This window comes from Oncorhynchus clarkii, chromosome 29 (assembly GCF_045791955.1).
Source record: "Oncorhynchus clarkii lewisi isolate Uvic-CL-2024 chromosome 29, UVic_Ocla_1.0, whole genome shotgun sequence".
Lineage (NCBI taxonomy): Eukaryota > Metazoa > Chordata > Actinopteri > Salmoniformes > Salmonidae > Oncorhynchus > Oncorhynchus clarkii.
Genome location: NC_092175.1, coordinates 12,344,915 through 12,367,585, shown reverse-complemented (window position 1 = coordinate 12,367,585; position 22,671 = coordinate 12,344,915). Strand labels below are relative to the sequence as shown.

At 42.0% G+C, this 22,671-nt stretch overlaps 2 protein-coding genes across 6 annotated transcripts; one reads left to right on the top strand and one right to left on the bottom strand.

The window, feature by feature from the left end:
* The first annotated feature begins 1,653 nt into the window (after positions 1-1,653).
* LOC139388684 (hexosaminidase B (beta polypeptide)) lies at positions 1,654-11,601 on the top strand. Of its 5 annotated transcripts, XR_011629308.1 has the most exons (15): positions 1,664-1,961; positions 2,235-2,380; positions 3,035-3,100; positions 3,541-3,587; positions 3,899-4,009; positions 4,148-4,249; positions 4,579-4,711; positions 4,915-5,095; positions 5,460-5,546; positions 5,717-5,789; positions 7,807-7,981; positions 9,057-9,237; positions 9,752-9,842; positions 9,967-10,071; positions 11,310-11,601. XR_011629308.1 is itself a non-coding variant. In XM_071135507.1 (14 exons), the coding sequence occupies exons 1-14, from the start codon at positions 1,708-1,710 to the stop codon at positions 11,371-11,373; spliced, it is 1,641 nt and encodes a 546-aa protein (XP_070991608.1). In that variant the 5' UTR covers positions 1,656-1,707; the 3' UTR covers positions 11,374-11,601. The 5 variants fall into 5 exon arrangements, 3 of the variants coding, with proteins under 3 accessions (XP_070991610.1, XP_070991608.1, XP_070991609.1); XR_011629307.1 differs by lacking the exon at positions 11,310-11,601 and having other exon boundaries at positions 1,656-1,961; positions 9,967-10,051; XM_071135507.1 differs by lacking the exon at positions 7,807-7,981 and having other exon boundaries at positions 1,656-1,961.
* Positions 11,602-11,684: 83 nt separating this feature from the next.
* On the bottom strand, positions 11,685-22,495 carry LOC139388682 (GTP dependent ribosome recycling factor mitochondrial 2). The gene is made up of 20 exons (XM_071135506.1): positions 22,143-22,495; positions 21,946-22,024; positions 21,802-21,847; positions 21,592-21,689; positions 21,307-21,432; positions 21,086-21,174; positions 20,785-20,873; positions 20,600-20,660; positions 20,292-20,477; positions 20,059-20,139; positions 19,819-19,967; positions 19,355-19,495; positions 18,996-19,095; positions 18,387-18,576; positions 18,153-18,229; positions 17,859-17,997; positions 17,566-17,757; positions 17,350-17,465; positions 15,345-15,527; positions 11,685-15,066 (listed from the first exon to the last, which is right to left on the bottom strand). The coding sequence occupies exons 1-20, from the start codon at positions 22,200-22,202 to the stop codon at positions 14,938-14,940; spliced, it is 2,331 nt and encodes a 776-aa protein (XP_070991607.1). The 5' UTR covers positions 22,203-22,495; the 3' UTR covers positions 11,685-14,937.
* Between the last annotated feature and the right edge of the window lie 176 nt (positions 22,496-22,671).

Genomic DNA, 22,671 nt, shown 5'->3' with positions numbered 1-22,671 from the left:
TTCTGCAGTGTCCTAACAAATACATTTTAGACTATGTTAATGGCCATCAGAGTTCTTTCTATAAGCAAAATGAAAGACCATATAATCAGGACCATATAATCAGTATCAAAGTACAAACACCTGGGTATGCATCCAGGAGTAATGTAATATTCCAAACATATTATATTGCAAGAGGTCGATGTTGATACACTTCAATATCGTAGACACACAAAATAGAAGTTTAAGACAGTTAAATATCGTACATATCATTGAAAATATGAAATATATCAGAATTGTTCATTGTAAATAATGTTTGTTTAGCATTGGCTCTTTTAGAATAATTACATTTTTGGGGAAGGAAAACCATTTCACTCATATTGTAAATAGTTATAGATCATATTTCATAGAAATCTTGAAACACTGGACAGCTACTTTAAGTGGAATATACATTTTGCATGCCTGGGCCTTACAGCATAAATTAGTTCATATTTGTGAAATTGTACAGACACCACAGCACAATATGATTTAGATGTATATACTGTACATTACTTGGCATGCAACATTGACAACATTTAAAAAGCTTAACTGTAGAAAGATCTTGTCTGATCAAATTCTCCCAAATCAAGTTAGAAATGGTGAAATGTGGAGATTTTATTTATTTTTATTTTTTATTTAACTAGGCAAGTCAGTTAAGAACACATTCTTATTTACAATGATGGCCTACCAAAAGGTAAAAGGCCTCCTGGGGGACAGGGGCTGGGATTAAAAAATATATATTAGATATAAGTATAGGACCAAACACACATCATGACAAGAGAGACAACACACCACTACATAAAGAGAGACCTAAGACAACAACATAGCAAGGCAGCAACACATGACAACATGGTAGCAGCACAAAACATGGCACAAAAATCATTGTGCACAGACAACAGCACAAAGGGCAAGAAGGTAGACACTTATACATCACGCAAAGCAGCCACAACTGTCATTAAGAGTGTCCATGATTGAGTCTTTGAATGAAGAGATATCGATGAAGAATGAAAACCTAAATGATACGGAAACAACTTTGAAACTTCATCATCACCAATGATTTTGTGAATCACTTATTTAAATGACAACAACGCCACTTGCTGGACAAAATTCACGCTTGAGGGTTGAGCCTGCAAAGTTCAAAGAGCAAGGAGTCAACAGTCTTTATAGCTGAACATCGAGCATTCGTTTGTTTAGGCAGCCGGTAATATGTGACCATAAGAACTGTCACTGCTTCTTATGTATTTTGTCCATTTGCTTATTGTTCCCTAATTTATTTCTGTGGCAATAAGTCTTCGGTCCATCTGGTGAGAATAATTATGAAAATTAACATATCTAATCATGGTGTGTTTCTGCAGATATTCTCGACATTAGTTAGTAAGTATTTACAATAAATAGCCTCGGTATCTGACTGAGGACATTTTTAACTCTCAGGAATAACCAGAATAAATTGTTTTATGCATATATGAATTTAACAAACAATTACACTATGCGTTCACGAATACATCACATTATATATTCTTTTACGGTTTTTGCTCAATAATTTTTTTTTTTAAATGCAATGTTCTGATTTGTTAGTTAACATTTCCGCGTTGATTTTAAGCCCCGCCCTCTCCAGGCTATATTACCAAAACACACCCACTGTCTCGCCAGTTGTCAGCTGACTGGTAGTTGGCAATACAGTAGTTGTACATCATGATCGCGACGCTGAAGTTTACAGCATTATTACTTGCTGTTGTTGTCTGCCGGGCAACGCAAGATTATGGTTATAAAGATGTCGAGGAACCTACCCTGGGCGATTCTCAATATGGATCTCTCTGGCCGTTGCCTCAGAAAGTCCAAATGTCAACGGTAGCATTCAAACTCAGCGGTGTTAGTTTCCAGATAGTTGACGCGAAAGAATCGTCTTCCGGTGCGAGCTGCAGCCTTCTTCAAAATGCATATCGAAGGTAATATGTAATTGTGAATGAATAGCCGCCTACGTATTTTCAAAGACAGGCCTACTGTAATGTAAATGTTTGTTTGGCGTTGGCTCTGTTAAATTTGAAATCATTCACGTTTTAGTTAAATTGTATTAAAATACAACTTAAGTGAAAGCCTACTTCTGAAAAACGTTGTGTGCTGAATAGAGCTATAACTGTTGAATGTGTATGCACAGAAATTCCCCGTTTTTTCACATACAGTCACGTGAACTGGTTTGTTCTTCCTTCCTTGTCCTGCAGGTATGACGAATACATATTCCCCATTTCCAGAATGCAAGGGCAAAACAAAAAGAAGGCATTTGCCTCTGTGTCTGAGTTACAGGTGTGGATCACATCAGCTGACTCTGAGTGTGACAACTACCCAAGTGTGACATCTGATGAGTCATGTGAGTGCCCTGGCATGATGTTTGTCTTCCTTGTTGGTGCTCTAAGCCAGGTACCGTATTCACAAAGCATCTCGGAGTATGCTGATATAGGATCAGATTTCCCTTTTAGATCATAATGAATAGGATTATATGTACAGGGAGACCTGCTCCGAGATCAGCGCTTTTCCTCTGAATTCAGACCCAAGTTTGCAAGGTTGGGACTCTAGCAGGGTAAATACAAATAGCAGAGTCTTCACAAGTATAGTCGAGGGGCCTTCCCAGTGGGATTGAGGCCCAGGTCTCGTCATCCTACATCAGTGTTTAGGAAGGTATTGTCCCCCAGTAGACAGAGAAAGATTACCTAGAATGTCTTGGAAGATAATAGGTCAGTAGGCATAAGACCACCGGATCTTTGTTGTTAAGACACTTAGCTACTGTTTCATGAATGCACACCACTAGTACATGTGCAAGTTTGGTCTTAGCTGTGTCTTAAGGCCCCAGACTAAAAAAGAGAAACTAACATACATTTACTTACTCATCAAAGAAGAAACATCCACTTACCTAGATGGGTAACAGTGACATATGCATGCAATTTAAATCAGTGGGCATTATCAGATATATATATTTTTAAAGAACAACCATAGGATTGACAGTCTTTCTGCTGCCTGTCCACAGACGAACTCTCGGTGGACTCTCCTGTTGCTGTGCTGAAAGCACCTAAGGTGTGGGGCGCGTTGAGAGGTAGGGGTCATGGCTTTTATGCTAGACACATACTTTTTTGCTATGTTTATAGTCGTGAAAGAAGTTTGGTAACACCTGTGAGGCCTTCCTCTATTTACATACCTATATTGTTATAACGTTTCACTTGTTTTCATAACGCTTGTGCAACTTCTGTGGTTGCGTTGCATAGCATCTTGTGTCTTGACCTTGAAAGCTACAGGAAATGTTGTAATTCATACCTACGTACTGAGAGGAAAGCTTGCAAGTTAGCATTTCATTGTACTGTGTACAACACTACACTGTATCCTGTGCAGATTACAATAAACTTTGATTAGATTTGAGGCTATATACATATCCAATACGTTTACAGTGTGTTGTAAAGCATGTTTACAATCCTGTTGTGGTTGTTCTGTGATTCTGTTGATTAATCATTGTCTATGTGTCTCACTTTTTATTACCAGGTCTGGAGACTTTTAGCCAGTTGGTGTATGAGGATGAATATGGAGCAGTAAGTTGACATGAATGCCATATGAATAGAGTTTGTTAAACAAGGAGGCCTCGCTCATGCCTGAACACAAGTCACATGATGGAGGAAGTAGCCTACCTTACTGGTTTACAGTAGCTCTATTCCAAGTCATTCTAATGCATCAACGCATTTGGCAATTCAGTTCCCAGCAACTTAGCAAGCTATTTTCAATTCCACATTGTGGTTTTTGCCTCAGAAGTATTAATCAAATTGATTAAATTGTAGAAATATTTCAATGGTACTTCTATTTTTTTAATGGATAATTTTAAATTTCTTTGTTTTGTTTTTCACAGAAAAGCATCAATAGGACAGAGATCCAGGACTTTCCACGGTTTACACATCGAGGCCTCTTATTGGACAGCTCTCGTCACTTCCTGCCCATCAAAGTCATCTTAGCCAATCTGGTTAGAGGACGATACATGCGATTTCTGATTTCAGTTCACTTTGTTGTTGTTATGGTTAAATTAATTTGTATATTAATGGCATAACATTACATAACATAATGCCATCATCAACCTCATTCTCCCCTTACCCACACACAGGAAGCAATGGCGTGGAACAAATTCAATGTGTTCCACTGGCACATAGTAGATGACCCCTCCTTCCCCTACATGAGCCGTACCTTCCCACAGCTGAGCCAGCAGGTGAGTGGGTAGGCAGACGTTGTTATCAATAGCCTGGTCCCATTTAAGCTGCTATACCTACAGCTTTCACACACCTGAAAAGACCAGATGGGCAAAGGTCATACGGCAAAAAATGTAATGCTGAAAAGTATATGGTGGGAGTGTCACAAGCCTTGTGGTCTTGGTGGATCTATCACCGTATTGCTTACAACAAATCAGTCATTTCAAAGTTGTAAATGTGTAAGGGCTAGTGTAAAGGTATAAACTACTCAATGCATATCCATATGTGTATATAATGATTCCCTTTTGTGTATGACAGCTTTTGTTTTGATGTATCGTTTTTTCTGCAGGGAGCATACCACCCGTACACGCATGTGTACACGCCCTCTGACGTGAAGATGATCATTGAGTTTGCTCGTCTCAGGGGCATTCGTGTCGTCTCTGAGTTTGACACCCCTGGACACACTCAGTCATGGGGCAAAGGTGAGTGTGGGGTCACTTAGGGGTTATTTCAGATTAAAGTCCTCTGGCTGTATCAAGGGGTTAATTTCTAGGGGGTCAGGGTAGTCTTTTGTCCTTTTAGGCATGCACATTTGCATAATGTTTTTGTATGAATTGAAATGAAATATGCAGCTACCTGATATTGCATTGGTTTTATCTGCTCCTCTCTCATGCCCCCTTTCCAGGCCAGAAGGACCTACTGACCCCCTGTTACTCTGGAGCCAGCCCCTCTGGCTCGTTTGGACCGGTCAACCCTATCCTCAACACCACCTATGACTTCATGGCCATGTTCTTCAAGGAGGTCAGCACAGTGTTCCCCGATGCCTATATCCATCTAGGAGGAGACGAGGTTGACTTCAGCTGCTGGTGAGAGGCTTATAAGGACATTTTATATTCGTAATTTAGCAGACACTTTTATCCAGGGTGACTGGCAATCGGTGCATATAACAACTATGTTGAGCAGGCAGAAACAACCACATAAGTCATTGCTAGTAGACCCTAGCAGATATTTATTTCAAACGTTACTTAATCAAAGTCTAAATATTCAGCACCAACTGACCCACAGACTCCTTATCCACTACACAGGTACAGTATATGACCACAATTGTCAACAGCCATGTGACTCTGGCTTGTTTGACAGTCAATGGAAATGAAAACGGTACTGTAGGCTGTCTCCGCCAACATCAAGCACATCAATAAAAACACTACTTTCTGCCTCTGTGATCCACAGGAAGTCCAACCCAGACATCCAGAAGTTCATGGCGCAGCAAGGCTTTGGCACGGACTACAGCAAGCTGGAGTCTTTCTACATTCAGAGGTGTGTGGCTTCAGTTAGACATGGCCTTAAAGTGAAGCAAATGATAAGTAATTCGGCCAACCTAAAATAAAAAACCCACTAACTTCCGCATATTCTAAAAAATGTCCCACTCCATTGTCCAAAGATGAATTATTCATATTATCATGTGGTTATTTTCTGTCACATGATAGGCTCTTGGATATTGTCACCACTACCAACAAGGGCTACATGATCTGGCAGGAGGTGATTGACAATGGAGTTAAGGTAACGGAGCAGCAGCATTTATTAGCACAGGCAGAGAGAAAAGCAGCCTCTCTGATATTTAGAAATCAGACTCATTTTCTGAAGTGAAATTCTAATATTTCTATGATCAAAATATCTTCAGTTATCGTTGAAGTCGGAAGGTTGCATACATTAAAACTCGTTTTTCAACCACTCCACAAATTTCTTGTTAACAAACTATAGTTTTGGCAAGTCGGTTAGGACATCCTACTTTGGGCATGACACAAGTAATTTTTCCAACAATTGTTTAAAGACAGATTTATTTCTCTTATTCACTATCACAATTCCAGTGGGTCAGAATTTTACATAAACTAAATTGACTGTGCCTTTTAAACAGCTTGGAAAATGATGTCATGGCTTTAGAAGCTTCTGATAGGCTAATTGACATCATTTGAGTCAATTGTATTTCAAGGCCTACCTTCAAACTCAGTGCCTCTTTGCTTGACATTCTGGGAAAATCAAAAGAAATCAGCCAAGACCTCAGGAAAAAAAATTGTAGACCTCCACAAGTCTGGTTCATCCTTGGGAGCAATTTCCAAACGCCTGAAGGTACCACGTTCATCTGTACAAACAATAGTATGCAAGTATAAACACCATGGGACCATGCAGCTGTCATACCGAGATGCGTTCTGTCTCAGAGATGAACGCACTTTGGTGCAAATCAATCCCAGAACAACAACAAAGGACCTTGTGAAGATGCTGGAGGAAACCGGTACAAAAGTATCTATATCCACAGTAAAATGAGTCCTATATCGACATAACCTGAAAGGCTGCTCAGCAAGGAAGAAGCCACTGCTCCAAAACCACCACAAAAAAGCCAGACTACGGTTTGCCACTTTACATGGGGACAAATATCATACCTTTTGGAGAAATGTCCTCTGGTCTGATGTAACAAAAATAAATAATACTGTTTGGCCATAATGACCATTGTTATGTTTGGAGGAAAAAGGGGGAGGCTTGCAAGCCGAAGAACACCATCCCAACCGGGAAGCACGGGGGTGGCAGCATCATGTTGTGGGGGTTCTTTGCTGCAGGAGGGACTGGTGCACTTCATAAAATAGATGGCATCATGAAGAAGTAAAATTATGTGGATATATTGAAGCAACATCTCAAGACATTAGTCAGGAATTTAAAGCTTGGTTGTAAATGGGTCTTCCAAATGGACAATGACCCCAAGCATACTTCCAAAGTTGTTGTCCTTAAGCCATTTTGCCACAAAGTCAAGGTATTGGAGTGGCCCATCAAAGCCCTGACCTCAATCCTATAGAATATTTGTGGGCAGAACTGAAAAGGCGTGTGCGAGCAAGGAGGCCTACAAACCTGGCTCAGTTACACCAACTCTGTCAGGAAGAATGGGCCAAAATTCAGCCAACTTATTGTGGGAAGCTAAACAATTTAAAGGCAATGCTACCAAATACTAATTGAGTAAATGTAAACTTCTGACCCACTGGGAATGTGATGAAAGAAAGAAAGAAATCATTCTCTCTATTATTCTGACATTTCACATTATTAAAATAAAGTGGAGTTTAAATGTATTTGGCTAAGGTGTATGTAATCTTCTGACTTTAACTGTACCTTATTCACTTCTTACCTGGTATTTACATACGTAGTAGTGCATGTGGCTTCATGGCTTGGCTCCTGTATGTATGTATGTATGTATGTATGTATGTATGTATGTGTGTATGTGTGTATGTGTGTATGTGTGTATGTGTGTATGTGTGTATGTGTGTATGTGTATGTATATATATCTCCTAACCACCACCAGACCTGTGTTTCAAATACTGAAAAAAAATATTTATCTGTGCCTGTTTGAGCTTGCCTGGCTTAATAAACCAATAGAAAAGTCCCAGAACTGCAAATCCCGCCCATCTGGCACTCCAGGCAGACTCAAGCTAGCGCTCAAAATATTAGAATAAATGATTTCAAACCAATGTCTGACCACCACAGCCGCAAATAATAAACATGCTTTCTGAGTAACATATCAGTGTAATACTTGCAGCTGAAGTCAAACACAGTAGTGCATGTGTGGATGGGGAACAAGTTTGAAGAGGAGCTTCAGAAGGTGACGGAGGCGGGCTTCACCACCATCCTCTCCGCCCCCTGGTACCTAGATTACATTAGCTACGGACAGGACTGGCAGAAGTACTACAAGGTCGAGCCACTCAGCTTCAATGGTCAGTTATCTTCATCAGACACCTCCCTTTTGTTGGATCCCAGTAAGATTAGCTGACGTTATGGCGTCAGCTAATGGGGATCCTAATAAAAAAAAAATGTAATCTTTAATGTTTAAAAAAAGAGGACCGGGTTCTAGGAGATCTGGAATAGCTCTGAGTTTTGGACCCACGGTTGAAAATGCAAAAATTGTCCTTTCAAATTTGAATGACTTCATTCAACAGGTCTGCACTTGAATATTGCACCACTGTATCATATTGAAACATCTGCTCTCTGGACCAAAGTCGTAGTGTATAGAGACATGGTTCTTGTTGGAAGGTTGTTTTTTTGTGTGTGTTTTAGACCAGCACGGTAAACCTGACATACACATTTTTTGTATCCAGCTTTGGTTCATGGTAAAGATGGAGGTTGTTGGGTAAACCAGTTAGGGCTGTGCATTGCCTTTGCTTGGTATTCATTTTGGTTCTGGTCTAGGTTGAGGCCTATGGCTGTCTTGTTTGTGGTTTGTACAAGGACATTGAACTTCTTGATTTGATCATTGTTGCTTGCTGCAGCGCGTTTGGCTTTCCAGATACTAGCCCTGACAACTCTTGCATGTTCACTTGGCGTACATGATTCATGGCTTCACAGCGCTGCTCTTATTTCGGGGTACATTCAAGATCAGCAACACTGTAACATGTTGAACATTGTAAGCAAGAAGTTGACGTGAAACCTTATAAATCCAGCCAACTTCAGAACTTTACTCCATTTGTTTTGTGGTGCCCCACCATGAAAAGAGAGACAGCCATGTGTTGAAAACCACCTCACTGGAAGCATCTTGCAAGGGGACAGCTTCAATTTGTCACTTCTCTACAACGTTGTTTTGTGTCTTGAATGTACCCAGAGGCACGCTTATCCATGGAGGGCTCTCCTGTGGCATATTCTTTCTTTCTTTTTAAGTTTCTTCACCCCCCCCCCCCCCCCCCCCCCCAAAAAAAAAACTAGTAGTACTAATACTACACCTAAATACTAAGGTTACTCCTCAATCACACGTTGCATGTGTATCTACAGTATGTGATGTGTCTCTACTGTATGTAGCTGAAGGCAGACACGCTAATCCACGTGTGGAAAGGCAACCAGCAGCAGTACCAGGCTGAGATGGCAAGGGTCACAGCATCAGGCTACCAGGCCCTGCTCTCCACACCCTGGTACCTGAACCGCATCTCCTACGGCCAAGACTGGCAGGCCGCTTACAAGGCAGACCCACAGGACTTTAATGGTGTGTGTGTGTCTATCTGGACACTTGGCAGATGCTTTATTTCTGAAAAAAATACTACTCTTTGCTGTGTGATTAAAAAAAAAAAAAAATACGGTTGGAGTTTTATATTTTACATCAACTGGTCGCGACGCTTAGCGCGATACCTCACTGTATATTTACATTAGGGCAGCAAGGACCAATACATTGACTTTTATTGTTTGTGATAAAGGAAGACTTTGCTCTAACCATGCTGTTCTAAATTGATAGACCTGTGTCATACGAGTCCGCTAAGGTCCAACCCACCTGCTCTGAGCCTGAACAGGGAAAACGCCTTCCGTGCCAAAAGCCATCCATTTTTGTCTTGTGATCCGATGGTCATGCGTTTTTATTTCTGTGCAACCCTGTTGACTGAAGTAGTAGAATGAATAACTCCATTCACATCATTTAAAGATTAAATGCAGAAATGAGCATACAGAAACTTTTCCGTGTGATTGCCTCCTGACCCCTGAATTACATTTTGACCTTGTGAACCCAGGCACAGATGCTCAGAAGAAGCTGGTAGTCGGCGGAGAGGCCTGTCTGTGGGGGGAATACGTGGACGCTACCAACCTGACCCCCAGACTCTGGTACGCTGCAGACAAACCCAAATGTTTCAAAAACAAATCTTAGAAGATACCTTTCCTCTCCATCCATTTTACACTGCACTGTCTGTAATGTTAGTCTGTGAAGATGTTTCTCTCCTATCCCCAGGCCCCGTGCCAGTGCTGTGGGGGAGCGGTTGTGGAGTAACAAGGATGTGAAAGACACAAACGATGCTTATAGTCGTCTGATCCAGCACCGCTGTCGCATGGTCCAGTAAGTTGCCCCCATAGAGAAACGTACTGTTCCATTTAACTATGTGGTGCGCCCCGCTTATAAGAATTGGGGCAAAAAAACTCTTGACTAAAGTATACAGTTGTGGTGAAAAGTTTTGAGAATGACACAAATATTAATTTCCACAAAGTTTGCTGCTTCATTGTCTTTAGATATTTTTGTCAGATGTTAGTATGGAATACTGAAGTATAATTACAAGCATTTCATAAGTGTCCAAAGGCTTTTATTGGCAATTACATGAAGTTGATGCAAAGAGTCAATATTTGCAGTGTTGACCCTTCTTTTTCAAAACCTCGGCAATCCGCCCCGGCATGCTATCATTTAACTTCTGGGCCACATCCTGACTGATGGCAGCCCATTCAGGGATTCAGAGAAATTAACCTTTTGCAAAATATCAGTCTGTCCCTGATGTTTTTCCTGGAGAGAAGTGGCTTCTTTGCTGCCCTTGACACCAGGCCATCCTCCAAAAGTCTGCCTCACTGTGTGTGCAGATGTACTCACACCTGCCTGCTGCCATTCCTGAGCAAGCTCTGTACTGGTGGTGCCCCGATCCCGCAGCTGAATCAACTTTAGGAGATGGTCCTGGCGGTTGCTGGACTTTCTTGGGCGCCCTGAAGCCTTCATCACAACAACCTCTCTCCTTGAAGTTCTTGATGATCTGATAAATGGTTGATTTAGGTGCAATCTTGCTCACAGAAATATCCTTGCCTGTGAAGCCCTTTTTGTGCAAAGCAATGACGGCACGTGTTTCCTTGCAGGTAACCAAGGTAAGGTTAGGTAACCAAGGTAACCAACCATGTGTGACAGGGGAAAAACAATGATTCCAAGCACCACCCTCCTTTTGAAGCTTTGTCTGTTATTCGAACTCAATCAGCATAACAGAGTGATCTCCAGCCTTGTCCTCAACACTCACACTTGTGTTAACGAGAGAATCACTGACATGTCAGCTGGTCCTTTTGTGGCAGGGCTGAAATGCAGTGGAAATGTTTTTGGGGGGATTCAGTTCATTTGCATGGCAATGAGGGACTTTGCAATTAATTGCAATTCATATGATCACTCTTCATAACATTTCTGGAGGAAATACAAACTGAGGTAGCAGACTTTGAAAATGTACATTTGTCATTCTCAAAGCTTTTGGCCACGACTGTACAATGTGGTAACACCCTCTCTTTCTTCCTGTCTTTTCTCTTCCCCCCTTCTGTCTTCTCTTGCTCTACTAGGCGTGGTATACCAGCTGAGCCTCTGTTTACAGGTTACTGTGCACATGAGTACAAAGGGGTATGAGCTGACAGCCACTGTGGGGCTACAACCTGAGAAGCAGCGTTAACCGCAATGAGAGAGAAATAATCTCACAAATCAAACTTGATTGTCTTCATTGATGCACTGATATGAGCCAAATTCTGCCTTAATTTTTTTCAGAACAATCCTCATTGCAATGTCACAAATTGATTGGTGTGTAGGAACACCTTTTTATATTAATGTTTATGAATTAAAATAAACTTTTGCAAAGTTTGTCTGTGTAAACACTATAGTGATAGACACCCGAAGTGCGACGCAGTTTACCGATTCATGGAAATTACACATTGGAACACATCTTTTATACAATTGCTATACATTTAATGACTGATACCGCCACTTCTACAATATGTTCAACAGAAGTACTGAATGCCCACATGCATGTTCTTGACCCGATTTTCATGTTTGCACAGCAAACACCCTCACAGGAGTATTTACAGTGCCTTCAGAAATTATTCATACCCATAGACTTTTTCCACATTGTTTTATCATAGCCTGCATTTAAAATGTCACTGGCCCATATTGTCAAAGTGGAATTATGTTTTTTGAAATGAAATGTCTTGATTCAACCCCATTTGTTATGGCAAGCCTAAAGTTCAGGAGCAAAGATGTTCTTATGTTGCATGGACTCCGTGTGCAGTAGTGTTTTTTATTTAACCTTGAAGTAGGCAAGTCAGTTAAGAACAAATTCTTATTTACAATGACTGCCAAACCCATATGATGCTGGGAGAATTGTGCACCACACTATGGGACTCCCAATCGCGGCCGGATGTGATACAGCCTGGATTTAAACCAGGGACTGTAGTGACGCCTCTTGCACTGAGTTACTCGGGAACCCCTGTTTAACAGTTTTTGAATGACTACCCCATCTCTATACCCCACACATACAATTATCTGTAATTCCTCAGTCAAGCAGTGAATTTCAAACAGATTTAACCACAAAGACCAGGGAGGTTTTCCAATGCCTTGCAAAGTAGGGCATGTATTTTTTCAAAAGCAGACAAATATCCCTTTGAGCATGGGGAAGTTATCAATACACCCAGTCACCACAAAGATACAGACGTCCTTCCTATCTCGGTTGCCGGAGAAGGAAACCGCTCATTTCACCATAAAGGCCAATGGTGACAAAAACAGTTAAGAGTTTGATGGGAGAAAACTTAGGACGGCTCAACATCATTGTAGTTAAACCACAATACTAACCTAATTGACAAAAGTGAAAAGAAGGAAACATTTGCAACAAGGCACTAAAGCAGGGTTTCCCAAACCCGGTTCTGGACCCCCCCCCCCATGAGTGCACATTATACACTGCTCAAAAAAATAAAGGGAACACTAAAATAACCCATCCTAGATCTGAATGAATTAAATATTCTTATTAAATACTTTTTTCTTTACATAGTTGAATGTGCTGACAACAAAATCACACACAAATTATCAATGGAAATCAAATTTATCAACCCATGGAGGTCTGGATTTGGAGTCACACTCAAAATTAAAGTGGAAAACCACACTACAGGCTGATCCAACTTTGATGTAACGTCCTTAAAACAAGTCAAAATGAGGCTCAGTAGTGTGTGTGGCCTCCACGTGCCTGTATGACCTCCCTACAATGCCTGGGCATGCTCCTGATGAGGTGGCGGATGGTCTCCTGAGGGATCTCCTCCCAGACCAAGGACTAAAGCATCCGCCAACTCCTGGACAGTCTGTGGTGCAATCTGTGCAGTCTGTTGGTGGATGGAGCGAGACATGATGTCCCAGATGTGCTCAATTGGATTCAGGTCTGGGGAACGGGCGGGCCAGTCCATAGCATCAATGCCTTCCTCTTGCAGGAACTGCTGACACACTCCAGCCAAATGAGGTCTAGCATTGTCTTGCATTAGGAGGAACCCAGGGCCAACCGCACCAGCATATGGTCTCACAAGGGGTCTGAGGATCTCATCTCGGTACCTAATGGCAGTCAGGCTACCTCTGGCGAGCACATGGAGGGCTGTGCGGCACCCCAAAGAAATGCCACCCCACACCATGACCGACCCACCGCCAAACCGGTCATGCTGGAGGATGTTGCAGGCAGCAGAACCTTCTCCACGGCGTCTTCAGACTGTCACGTCTGTCACATGTGCTCAGTGTGAACCTGCTTTCATCTGTGAAGAGCACAGTGCGCCAGTGGCACATTCATTCATATTTAGGAGTGTCACAATCTTGGTGTTCTCTGGCAAATGCAAAACGTCCTGCACGGTGTTGGGCTGTAAGCACAACCCCCACCTGTGGACGTCGGGCCCTCATACCACCCTCATGGAGTCTGTTTCTGACCGTTTGTGGCCTGCTGGAGGTGATTTTGCAGGGCTCTGGCAGTGCTCCTCCTTGCACAAAGGCAGAGGTAGCGGTCCTGCTGCTGGGATGTTGCCCTCCTACGGCCTCCTCCACATCTCCTGATGTACTGGCCTGTCTCCTGGTAGCGCCTCCATGCTCTGGACACTACGCTGACAGACACAGCAAACCTTCTTGCCACAGCTTGCATTGATGTGCCATCTTGGATGAGCTGCACTACCTGAGCCACTTGTGTGGGTTGTAGACGCCGTCTCATGCTACCACTAGAGTGAAAGCACCGCCAGCATTCAAAAGTGACCAAAACATCAGCCAGGAAGCATAGGAACTGAGAAGTGGTCTGGTCACCACCTGCAGAACCACTCCTTTATTGGGGGATGTCTTGCTAATTGCCTATAATTTCCACCTGTTGTCTATTCCATTTGCACAACAGCATGTGAAATTTATTGTCAATCAGTGTTGCTTCCTAAGTGGACAGTTTGATTTCACAGAAGTGTGATTGACTTGGAGTTACATTGTGTTGTTTAAGTGTTCCCTTTATTTTTTTGAGCAGTGTATATATTTTTTAAGAAACCCTCACTAAAGAAATACTGCAAAAATGTGGCTTTTGACTTTTGTCCTGAATACAAAGTGTTATGTTTGAGGCAAATCCAATACAACACATACTGAGTACCACTGTCCATTTTTTTCAAGCATAGAGGAAAACTTGGTTCCGTCTGCTTTCCAGCAGACACTGGGAGATGAATTCACCTTTCAGCAGGACAATAACCTAAAAAACAAGGCCAAATCTACACTGGAGTTGCTTACCAAGAAGACAGTGAATGTTCCTGAGTGTCCGAGTTACGGGTTTGACTTAAATCTACGGCAAGACCTGAAAATGGTTGTCTAGCAATGATGAACAACCAATTTGACAGAGCTTGAATCATTTTGAAAAGAATAATGAGCAAATGTTGCACAATCCAGCTGTGGATTTCTACAAAGTATTGACTTACTTGTAAATCAGATATTCCTGTATTTAATTTTCAATAAATTAGCTGAAATTTCTAAAAACATGTTTTCACTTTGTTATTATGGTGTATTGTATGTAGATGGGTGAGAGAAAAAATATATTTAATCCATTTTGAATTCAGTCCAACACAACAACATGAATACTTTCTGAAGGCACTGTAAATGGACATTCCTGCTGGCTTACATTTCCCAGAATTACTCTTCCATCTCTGCGTGATGTCATCAGGCGAGGCCAGCCATCTTGTTGAGCAGGGCATTCTGGTGTTGGGGGTTCATGGCCTCATAGATGTCCAGCTGGAGGGAGAAGGTGGCGTTGCCAGAGGTCAGAGTTCGCAGGGCGGTGGAGTAGCCCTGAAACAGAGGAGGAAAGATTAGATCCAAGGAAGGATACTGCAGTGTCACTTTTTGACTCTGATACAGTATATTATTCAGCTAAGATGCATTTAGAATATGCTGAACATGATGCGTCATTCGCAAGCATTGGACTTGATTCGGTAGTAACAAGACGAGAGATGTACAAAACAGAAATAGTGAAACTATTTTTTTTAAAAGCACTTCTATACTATCTTGGTGGTGTTGTCTGCCCTGTCACTACAGGAGGTTTCCACGGCAACATTGAACCAACCTACCATCATCTCAGCCAGGGGTGCGGTGGCAAGCAGCACCTTGCTGTCATGGCGACTCTGGATGTCCCGGATGGCCCCTCGTCTCTGAGCCAGGTCACCCAGCACAGAGCTCAGGTGCTCCTCCCCTACCGTCACCTCCAGTGACATCACAGGCTCCAGCACCTGCCCCCCCGCCTGCCTCAGAGCCTACAGGGGACAGAGACAACACTGTTACTAGCGTAGTATAAGTAATAATATGAGAAATAGGGTCACTGTTACTAGCGTAGTATGAGTATGAGCAATAGGGTCACCGTTACTAGCATAGTATTAGTAATGGTATGAGTAATAGGGTCACTGTTACTAGCGTAGTATTAGTAATAGTATGAGTAATAGGGTCACCGTTACTAGCGTAGTATTAGTAATAGTATGAGTAATAGGGTCACTGTTACTAGTGTAGTATTAGTAATAGTATGAGTAATAGGGTCACTGTTACTAGCATAGTATTAGTAATGGTATGAGTAATGGGGTCACTGTTACTAGCGTAGTATTAGTAATAGTATGAGTAATAGGGTCACTTACTAGCGTAGTATTAGTAATAGTATGAGTAATAGGGTCACTGTTACTAGCATAGTATTAGTAATAGTATGAGTAATAGGGTCACTGTTACTAGCGTAGTATTAGTATGAGAAATAGGGTCACTGTTACTAGCATAGTATTAGTAATAGTATGAGTAATGGGGTCACTGTTACTAGCGTAGTATTAGTAATAGTATGAGTAATAGGGACACTTACTAACGTAGTATTAGTATGAGAAATAGGGTCACTGTTACTAGCATAGTATTAGTAATAGTGTGAGTAATAGGGACACTGTTACTAGCGTAGTATTAGTAATATTATGAGTAATAGGGACACTTACTAACGTAGTATTAGTATGAGAAATAGGGTCACTGTTACTAGCATAGTATTAGTAATAGTGTGAGTAATAGGGTCACTGTTACTAGCGTAGTATTAGTAATAGTATGTGTGTAATGGTATGAGTAATAGGGTCACTGTTACTAATGTAGTATTAGTAATAGTATGAGTAATAAGGACACTGTTACTAGCGTAGTATTAGTAATAGTATGAGTAATAGGGACACTGTTACTAGTGTAGTATTAGTAATAGTATGAGTAATAGGGTCAATAACTAGTGTAGTATTAGTAATAGTATGTGTGTAATGGTATGAGTAATAGGGTCACTGTTACTAATGTAGTATTAGTAATAGTATGAGTAATAAGGACACTGTTACTAGCGTAGTATTAGTAATAGTATGAGTAATAGGGACACTGTTACTAGTGTAGTATTAGTAATAGTATGAGTAATAGGGTCAATAACTAGTGTAGTATTAGTAATAGTATGTGTGTAATAGTATGAGTAATAGGGTCACTGTTACTAATGTAGTATTAGTAATAGTATGAGTAATAAGGACACTGTTACTAGTGTAGTATTAGTAATAGTGTGAGTAATAGGGTCACTTACTAGTGTAGTATTAGTAATAGTATGTGTGTAATAGTATGAGTAATAGGATCACTGTTACTAATGTAGTATTAGTAATAGTATGAGTAATAAGGACACTTACTAGCGTAGTGTTAGTAACAGTGTGAGTAATAGGGACACTGTTACTAGCGTAGTATTAGTAATAGTATGAGTAATAAGGACACTGTTACTAGCGTAGCATTAGTAATGGTATGAGTAATAGGGTAAAATATTTAGTAAATAACAAATACAAAAATAAAAGAGTAACAATAAAATAACAATAACGAGGCTATATACAGGGTGTAATGGTACAGGTTAGTCGAGTTAATATGTACATGTAAGTAGGGGTAAAGAGACGATGCATAGAGCGAGTAGGAGCAGCGTAAAGAAACCCATATTTCTAATGCCTTTCTCCTTCTATCGACACTCACAGAGCCATCACAAGACTACAGTACAGAGGCAGAGATCATCTCACATTGTGTACACAACACTATCATGTGCATGTGTTAATGTACCTTGAGCATACAGCGGGACACGCAGGCAGACAACATAGCTAGAGACGTCCCCGGCTCCATGCTCACACTCTGGATCATAGTGGACACGCCCTGGACCGGGTAACCAAGCAACGGACCTGGGAGAGTGAGAACATAATGAGTATCAGAATAGGGGCTACAACAGTACAAGACTCATCGAAAATGGGGGTCTTCTTCCATAATCTGTGATGTCGTTACCTTGGAGATAAGAGCTGTTTACGCCGTTCTCCACGGCGTCCCTGACGTCAGGGGACAGCTGCTCCTCCACTTCCTCATCGTAGGTGATTTCACAGGAAGTGAGCGATGAGGAGGAGGAGTCCATGATGGGGCAGACCGCCACACTCACAGTCACCATGTGTCTCCTCTCCCCAACTGTACGGTCCAGCGTGTCTGAACCACACACAAGCAGGAATCAGAATAAGAAGAATCAGTACGTTCTACACTGATTGGAAAATATGGTTTCCACCTCCGTACTGATTGGCATACTATACCTGTGGTGGCCATTGATTGGAGGATGGTCTCCCTGTAGGCCACCTGTAGAGGTCCCAGGTGGGTCTCGATGCCGTACTCTCTCCTGATCCGATCATGGAGGATCTCAATGTGCAGCTCTCCCATTCCACATAGAATGGTCTGGCGAAGGAGACGGTACAAAGACCATTAAAACAGATATTGCATATTTTATTAGTCTAATATTATATGCTAGCTAGCTAACATTCATTCAATCAATCACTTTCAACCAAGCAATTAATCAATCATACATGTTCCTCCTGTACAGGTGGTATTACCTGTCCAGAGTCTGAATCTACCCTGACCTTCAGGCTAGGGTCTTCTCTCTGGAGGCAGGTCAGGGCATTCTCCAGATCTAATAGAAAACAGAGGATAATAACATTCATAGGTTGTTATAACAGTGTTACAAGAGTTTTAGGCCAGGTGGCTCAAACAAGCCTGTAGAACAGTGCACGTTATGAGGGGATTTGAGCAGGGATCCCATGCTTAGTAATGGCTGCAGGGACACTGACCTGCCTGTTTAGACATAGTGGGGGGTTCTATGGAGCAGAAGAAGACAGGCTCAGGGACCTCCACTCCAGCCAGCACCAGACTAGCCTGCTCTCCACCCCTCTTCCTCTCCCCCTCCTTCTCGTTCTGGGCCCGCCGGACCGCAGCCACTGCCGAGGCCTTGGAGGACACAATAGTGTCCCCTGTCACTGTCTGAGAGAGAGGGGGAGTGAGAGAGAGAGAGAGAGAATTTTTTGTAAACATAATGAAAGATTGCTTGGAAATTAAAGTGTTTGGTTTAATTGTCAAGCCACTGTCACCCAACAGATTCAAAACAATGTTTCAGTTTCAAAAACATATTACTCTTTACTGAGAATGGATGTGGTTTCAATTCCAATTTATGGGGCGGCAAGTAGCCTAATGGTTAGAGCGTTGAACTAGTAACCGGAAGGTTGCTAGATTGAATCCCCGAGCTGACAAGGTAAAAATCTGTCATTCTGCCCCTGAACAAAGCAGTTAACCCACTGTTCCTAGGCCGTCATTGTAAATAAGAATTTGTTCTTAACTGACTTGCCTAGTTAAATAAAGGTTAAAAAAAAATCAAAAACAGGTAGTCTCTCAAGGAGTCCTACCTGCTTGAGGCCCACACAGAGTGCAATGTTTCCTGCAGTCAGAGAAGGTATCTCCACATGCTGGTCAGCAAATGGCAGCAGCAGCCGACTCATCCTCTCTCTACAGTGGAGACCAGTGGAATTCAAAATGGCAAGCACAGTAATTAGAAAACTAACAGTACTTGAGTTTATTGGAACAGCCTGAGAATTTGTAAGGTTCACCATTTTAGAGGGCTCCTACTCAGTTATACCCAATGCAACAAAACCTTAAGAGATACAGAGTTAATTCATTGATTAGCATTAATTGAATCCCATTCAGCAAGCTGCTGTAGCAGTAAGCAGGTATTGGGTAGTAGTGGGCTGGTGATGGACCTACGTACGTGTTGTTCCTGTTGATGTTGAGGACAGCAGACTGGGGCTTCATGGTCCCAGAGTAGATCCTCACAAACACCAGAGGACCTCGCTGCTTGTCATGCACCACCTTGAAGGCCAGGGCACACAGGTCATCCTGGTACCAACGCCTGTGTGAAGGGAATAGACCAAGCTGAATCAAACTGGGTCTGACTCAAGAATAAATCCCTGACTGATATATGTGGTAGAGAAGAGTAGTTGCTTCAGCCCAATGATATGGATCAGATTGAATTACATTTGGGTTAGGTATCCCACAAAATTATTTTATAGAAAAGTCCTATTGGGGTTAGAGCTGAGTGGGCTATTATGGATAACACACTTTGTTGACTCTACAAGGTAAAGGATAAATGTTACTCACACCATGGTGCCTCCTGTTGGAGGCGAGGAGATAGGCTGTGATGGAGTTCTGGTTAGGGGTAGAGGATGTACTCACACTAGGTCGTGGTGCCTCTCGTTTGGGGCAGGGAGGTAGGCTGTGATGGCGTCCAGGAGAGGCTGAACACCTTTGTTCCTCAGAGAGCTCCCACAGAGCACAGGGACTCCTTTACGTGCCAGAGTCACCCTCCGCACTGCCTCCTGGAGCTGGAGAATACACAATACACCAGATACACACACAATACCACATGCAGAACTCAGTCCTACTGATATTTTACCTGAGATAAATATTGCTTACTTTGGCAGGAGGTACAGCATCAAAATTTTCACCGTAAACTCCAAGTAACAGCTCCGCAAACTCATCATCCAGATCAGCAACCTGTGTATGAAAAAATGCAAATGCCAACTTTGACACATAGCATTTACACATGTTTTTACTATACTTATGTTTTTATAGCGATCTAAGCTATCAGCAATAGCATAAAAATAAGCACTCGATGACAGTTGGCATGATGATGTCATTTCCTGTACCTGTTCTATCAGAGCTGCTCTGGCCTCCATAGCGTCCTGAAGAAGTTCCGGGTCATCTGATTGGCTGAGAGATTTGGTCTCAAAGACACGGCCATCCTCTGCTCTGGATTTCACCCGCCACGTGATTTGCTGGTTGGTAATCAAGTCAATCAATCCTGTGAAGCTCTTCCCGCTGCCAATTGGAATCTGTGTAACCAGTTGTTTCTCATTTATACTGTAATGTATGTCATTTGATATGGAGGCATTAACACAGCAGGGAAGCTGAACAATGAAAAATACATAGACGGCCTATTGAGAATGTTGTCTACCTGGAGGAGCACAGGATTGGCTTTCAGTTTCTTCTTTATGCTCTCAATGGAAAAGTGTAAACTATATAGGAAAAAATATTATTTTTTTTATCAAAATGAACACTGTAGTCCCAAATCGTAACAGCAAGCAAGCATATGTCTGGTTACAACAGAAGGGAGTCACTATGTGATGCTGGTTGTTTTACCTGGCCCCAGGCTTGTCCATCTTGTTCAGGAAACAGATACAGGGTACATGATGTTTCTCAGCCTGCCGCCACACTGTCAGAGTCTGAGCCTGGTGATATCACAAGACACAACACACAGCCATACCGAGTCACTAACACACACACTTACAATACAATCAACACCTCGATTCTAGGTCAGTTCAATTACAGTCTTTTATTTATTTAATTTTTTTTTACAAACAATACAGTCAGGTAAACAGAGATGCATAGGCCTATTTCAGTACAGGGTGGGAACATGGCATCGTATCAGGGCTTGACTCACCTCAACGCCAGCAGAGGCATCAAACACTGCCACCGCCCCGTCCAACACACGCAGGGCTCGCTCCACCTCCAGAGTAAAGTCAACATGTCCTGAAACACCCACCCACACACACAGTGTTGTACTATGGAGGGTCTATGGGTTGATTTTGTTCCAGGGTTGCCTGTCTATAGGATTCGTGTTTGTGTTTTTGCACAATTTATTGAATGGGACTGGCTCTGTACCTGGCGTATCTATGAGGTTGATCCTGTGCTTTTTCCAGTCGAAGGTGACTGCAGCAGACTGTATGGTGATTCCCCGCTCCCTCTCCTGAACCATGAAGTCTGTCACAGTGTCCCCGTCATCAACATCTGGGAAACAAGAAAAGAGAGAGAAATTGAGTTGCTAGCTTGGGACTCTGTTAAACAATGCAGGAAAAAGCTAACAGAGGACGTGGAATTGAAATTAAATTACTGACCTCAACCTGCTCATCCCCCTACACATGTCTATCCCAATCCCCTCCTACACACCTCCCAAAGCCCTGGTGTATCCAGAGTAATACAGCATTCTCTCTGTGGTGGTGGTCTTCCCTGCATCTATGTGTGCCATGATGCCAATGTTCCGGATTCTGGGGACAAACAATAGTGAGTATTACATCTGATATTAAGGGGCTACCAAGGACCATGAAGTAGGCTATAGAGTAGTAATAAACATAGGCTGGAGCTAGTTTTACCACTTACTTCGATATATCTGGATTGACGACAGCTCGTGGGGATTTGACATCATCTATAGGATATAAAATAAGAACTTACAAAGTTGTATTACAAAAGCACTGAGAGATCATCAAAGTTCAGTCTAATATGGGAATGGGACATGTCATATACCTGGCAAAAAGCTGTACTGTCTTCTTCCTTGTAGTCTCCACCTGCACGTCTGTGGTCCATTCTTCAGTAGACCTTTACCCTACGCAACCCAACACAGGGCAATACACATTATCCATAGAAAACAGTAGCGACTAGTGACAAATAGCCAACAGTCTACAGCCTTTTAACCATGTTTGTCCCTGAAATGTAAGTCTTACCCCCCCAACCAGAACACTGAACGTCCCAATGCCTATTCCCAGGACATTCCGAAGTCGCATCTTCAACCTGCTTCGGGCTTACAAACGTATTCCAGTGAAAATATTGTAGACAGTCTTGACATGGACAGGGCAATGTCGACTGCTCTGTGTGAATGTCATTCATCAACCATAAACCCTGTTGGCATTGAACTGGCTGTCAAATAAGGTAAACACATTCTCTAAATGCCGTGCCTCCCGAGAACAATAATCAAAATCAGTATAATGTATTAATTATCTCAAATGATCAACAAAAATATATAATAATATGAATCGACGTCGATTCACGCTTTCCTTAAAAAGTGCATCTTCAAAATACACCCCAAGCAGCAGTCCTATCTGAATTTAAGTTCCGGCTTTGACTTTTAAAATAAATGTGTATTTATAGTTTAATAGTTCTGACTATTTTAATAAATAGTAAAACCGTGCTGAATTGTTTTGATAATGATTTGCTCAACTTACTACGAATTACTAATAAATATGCAACGGGACT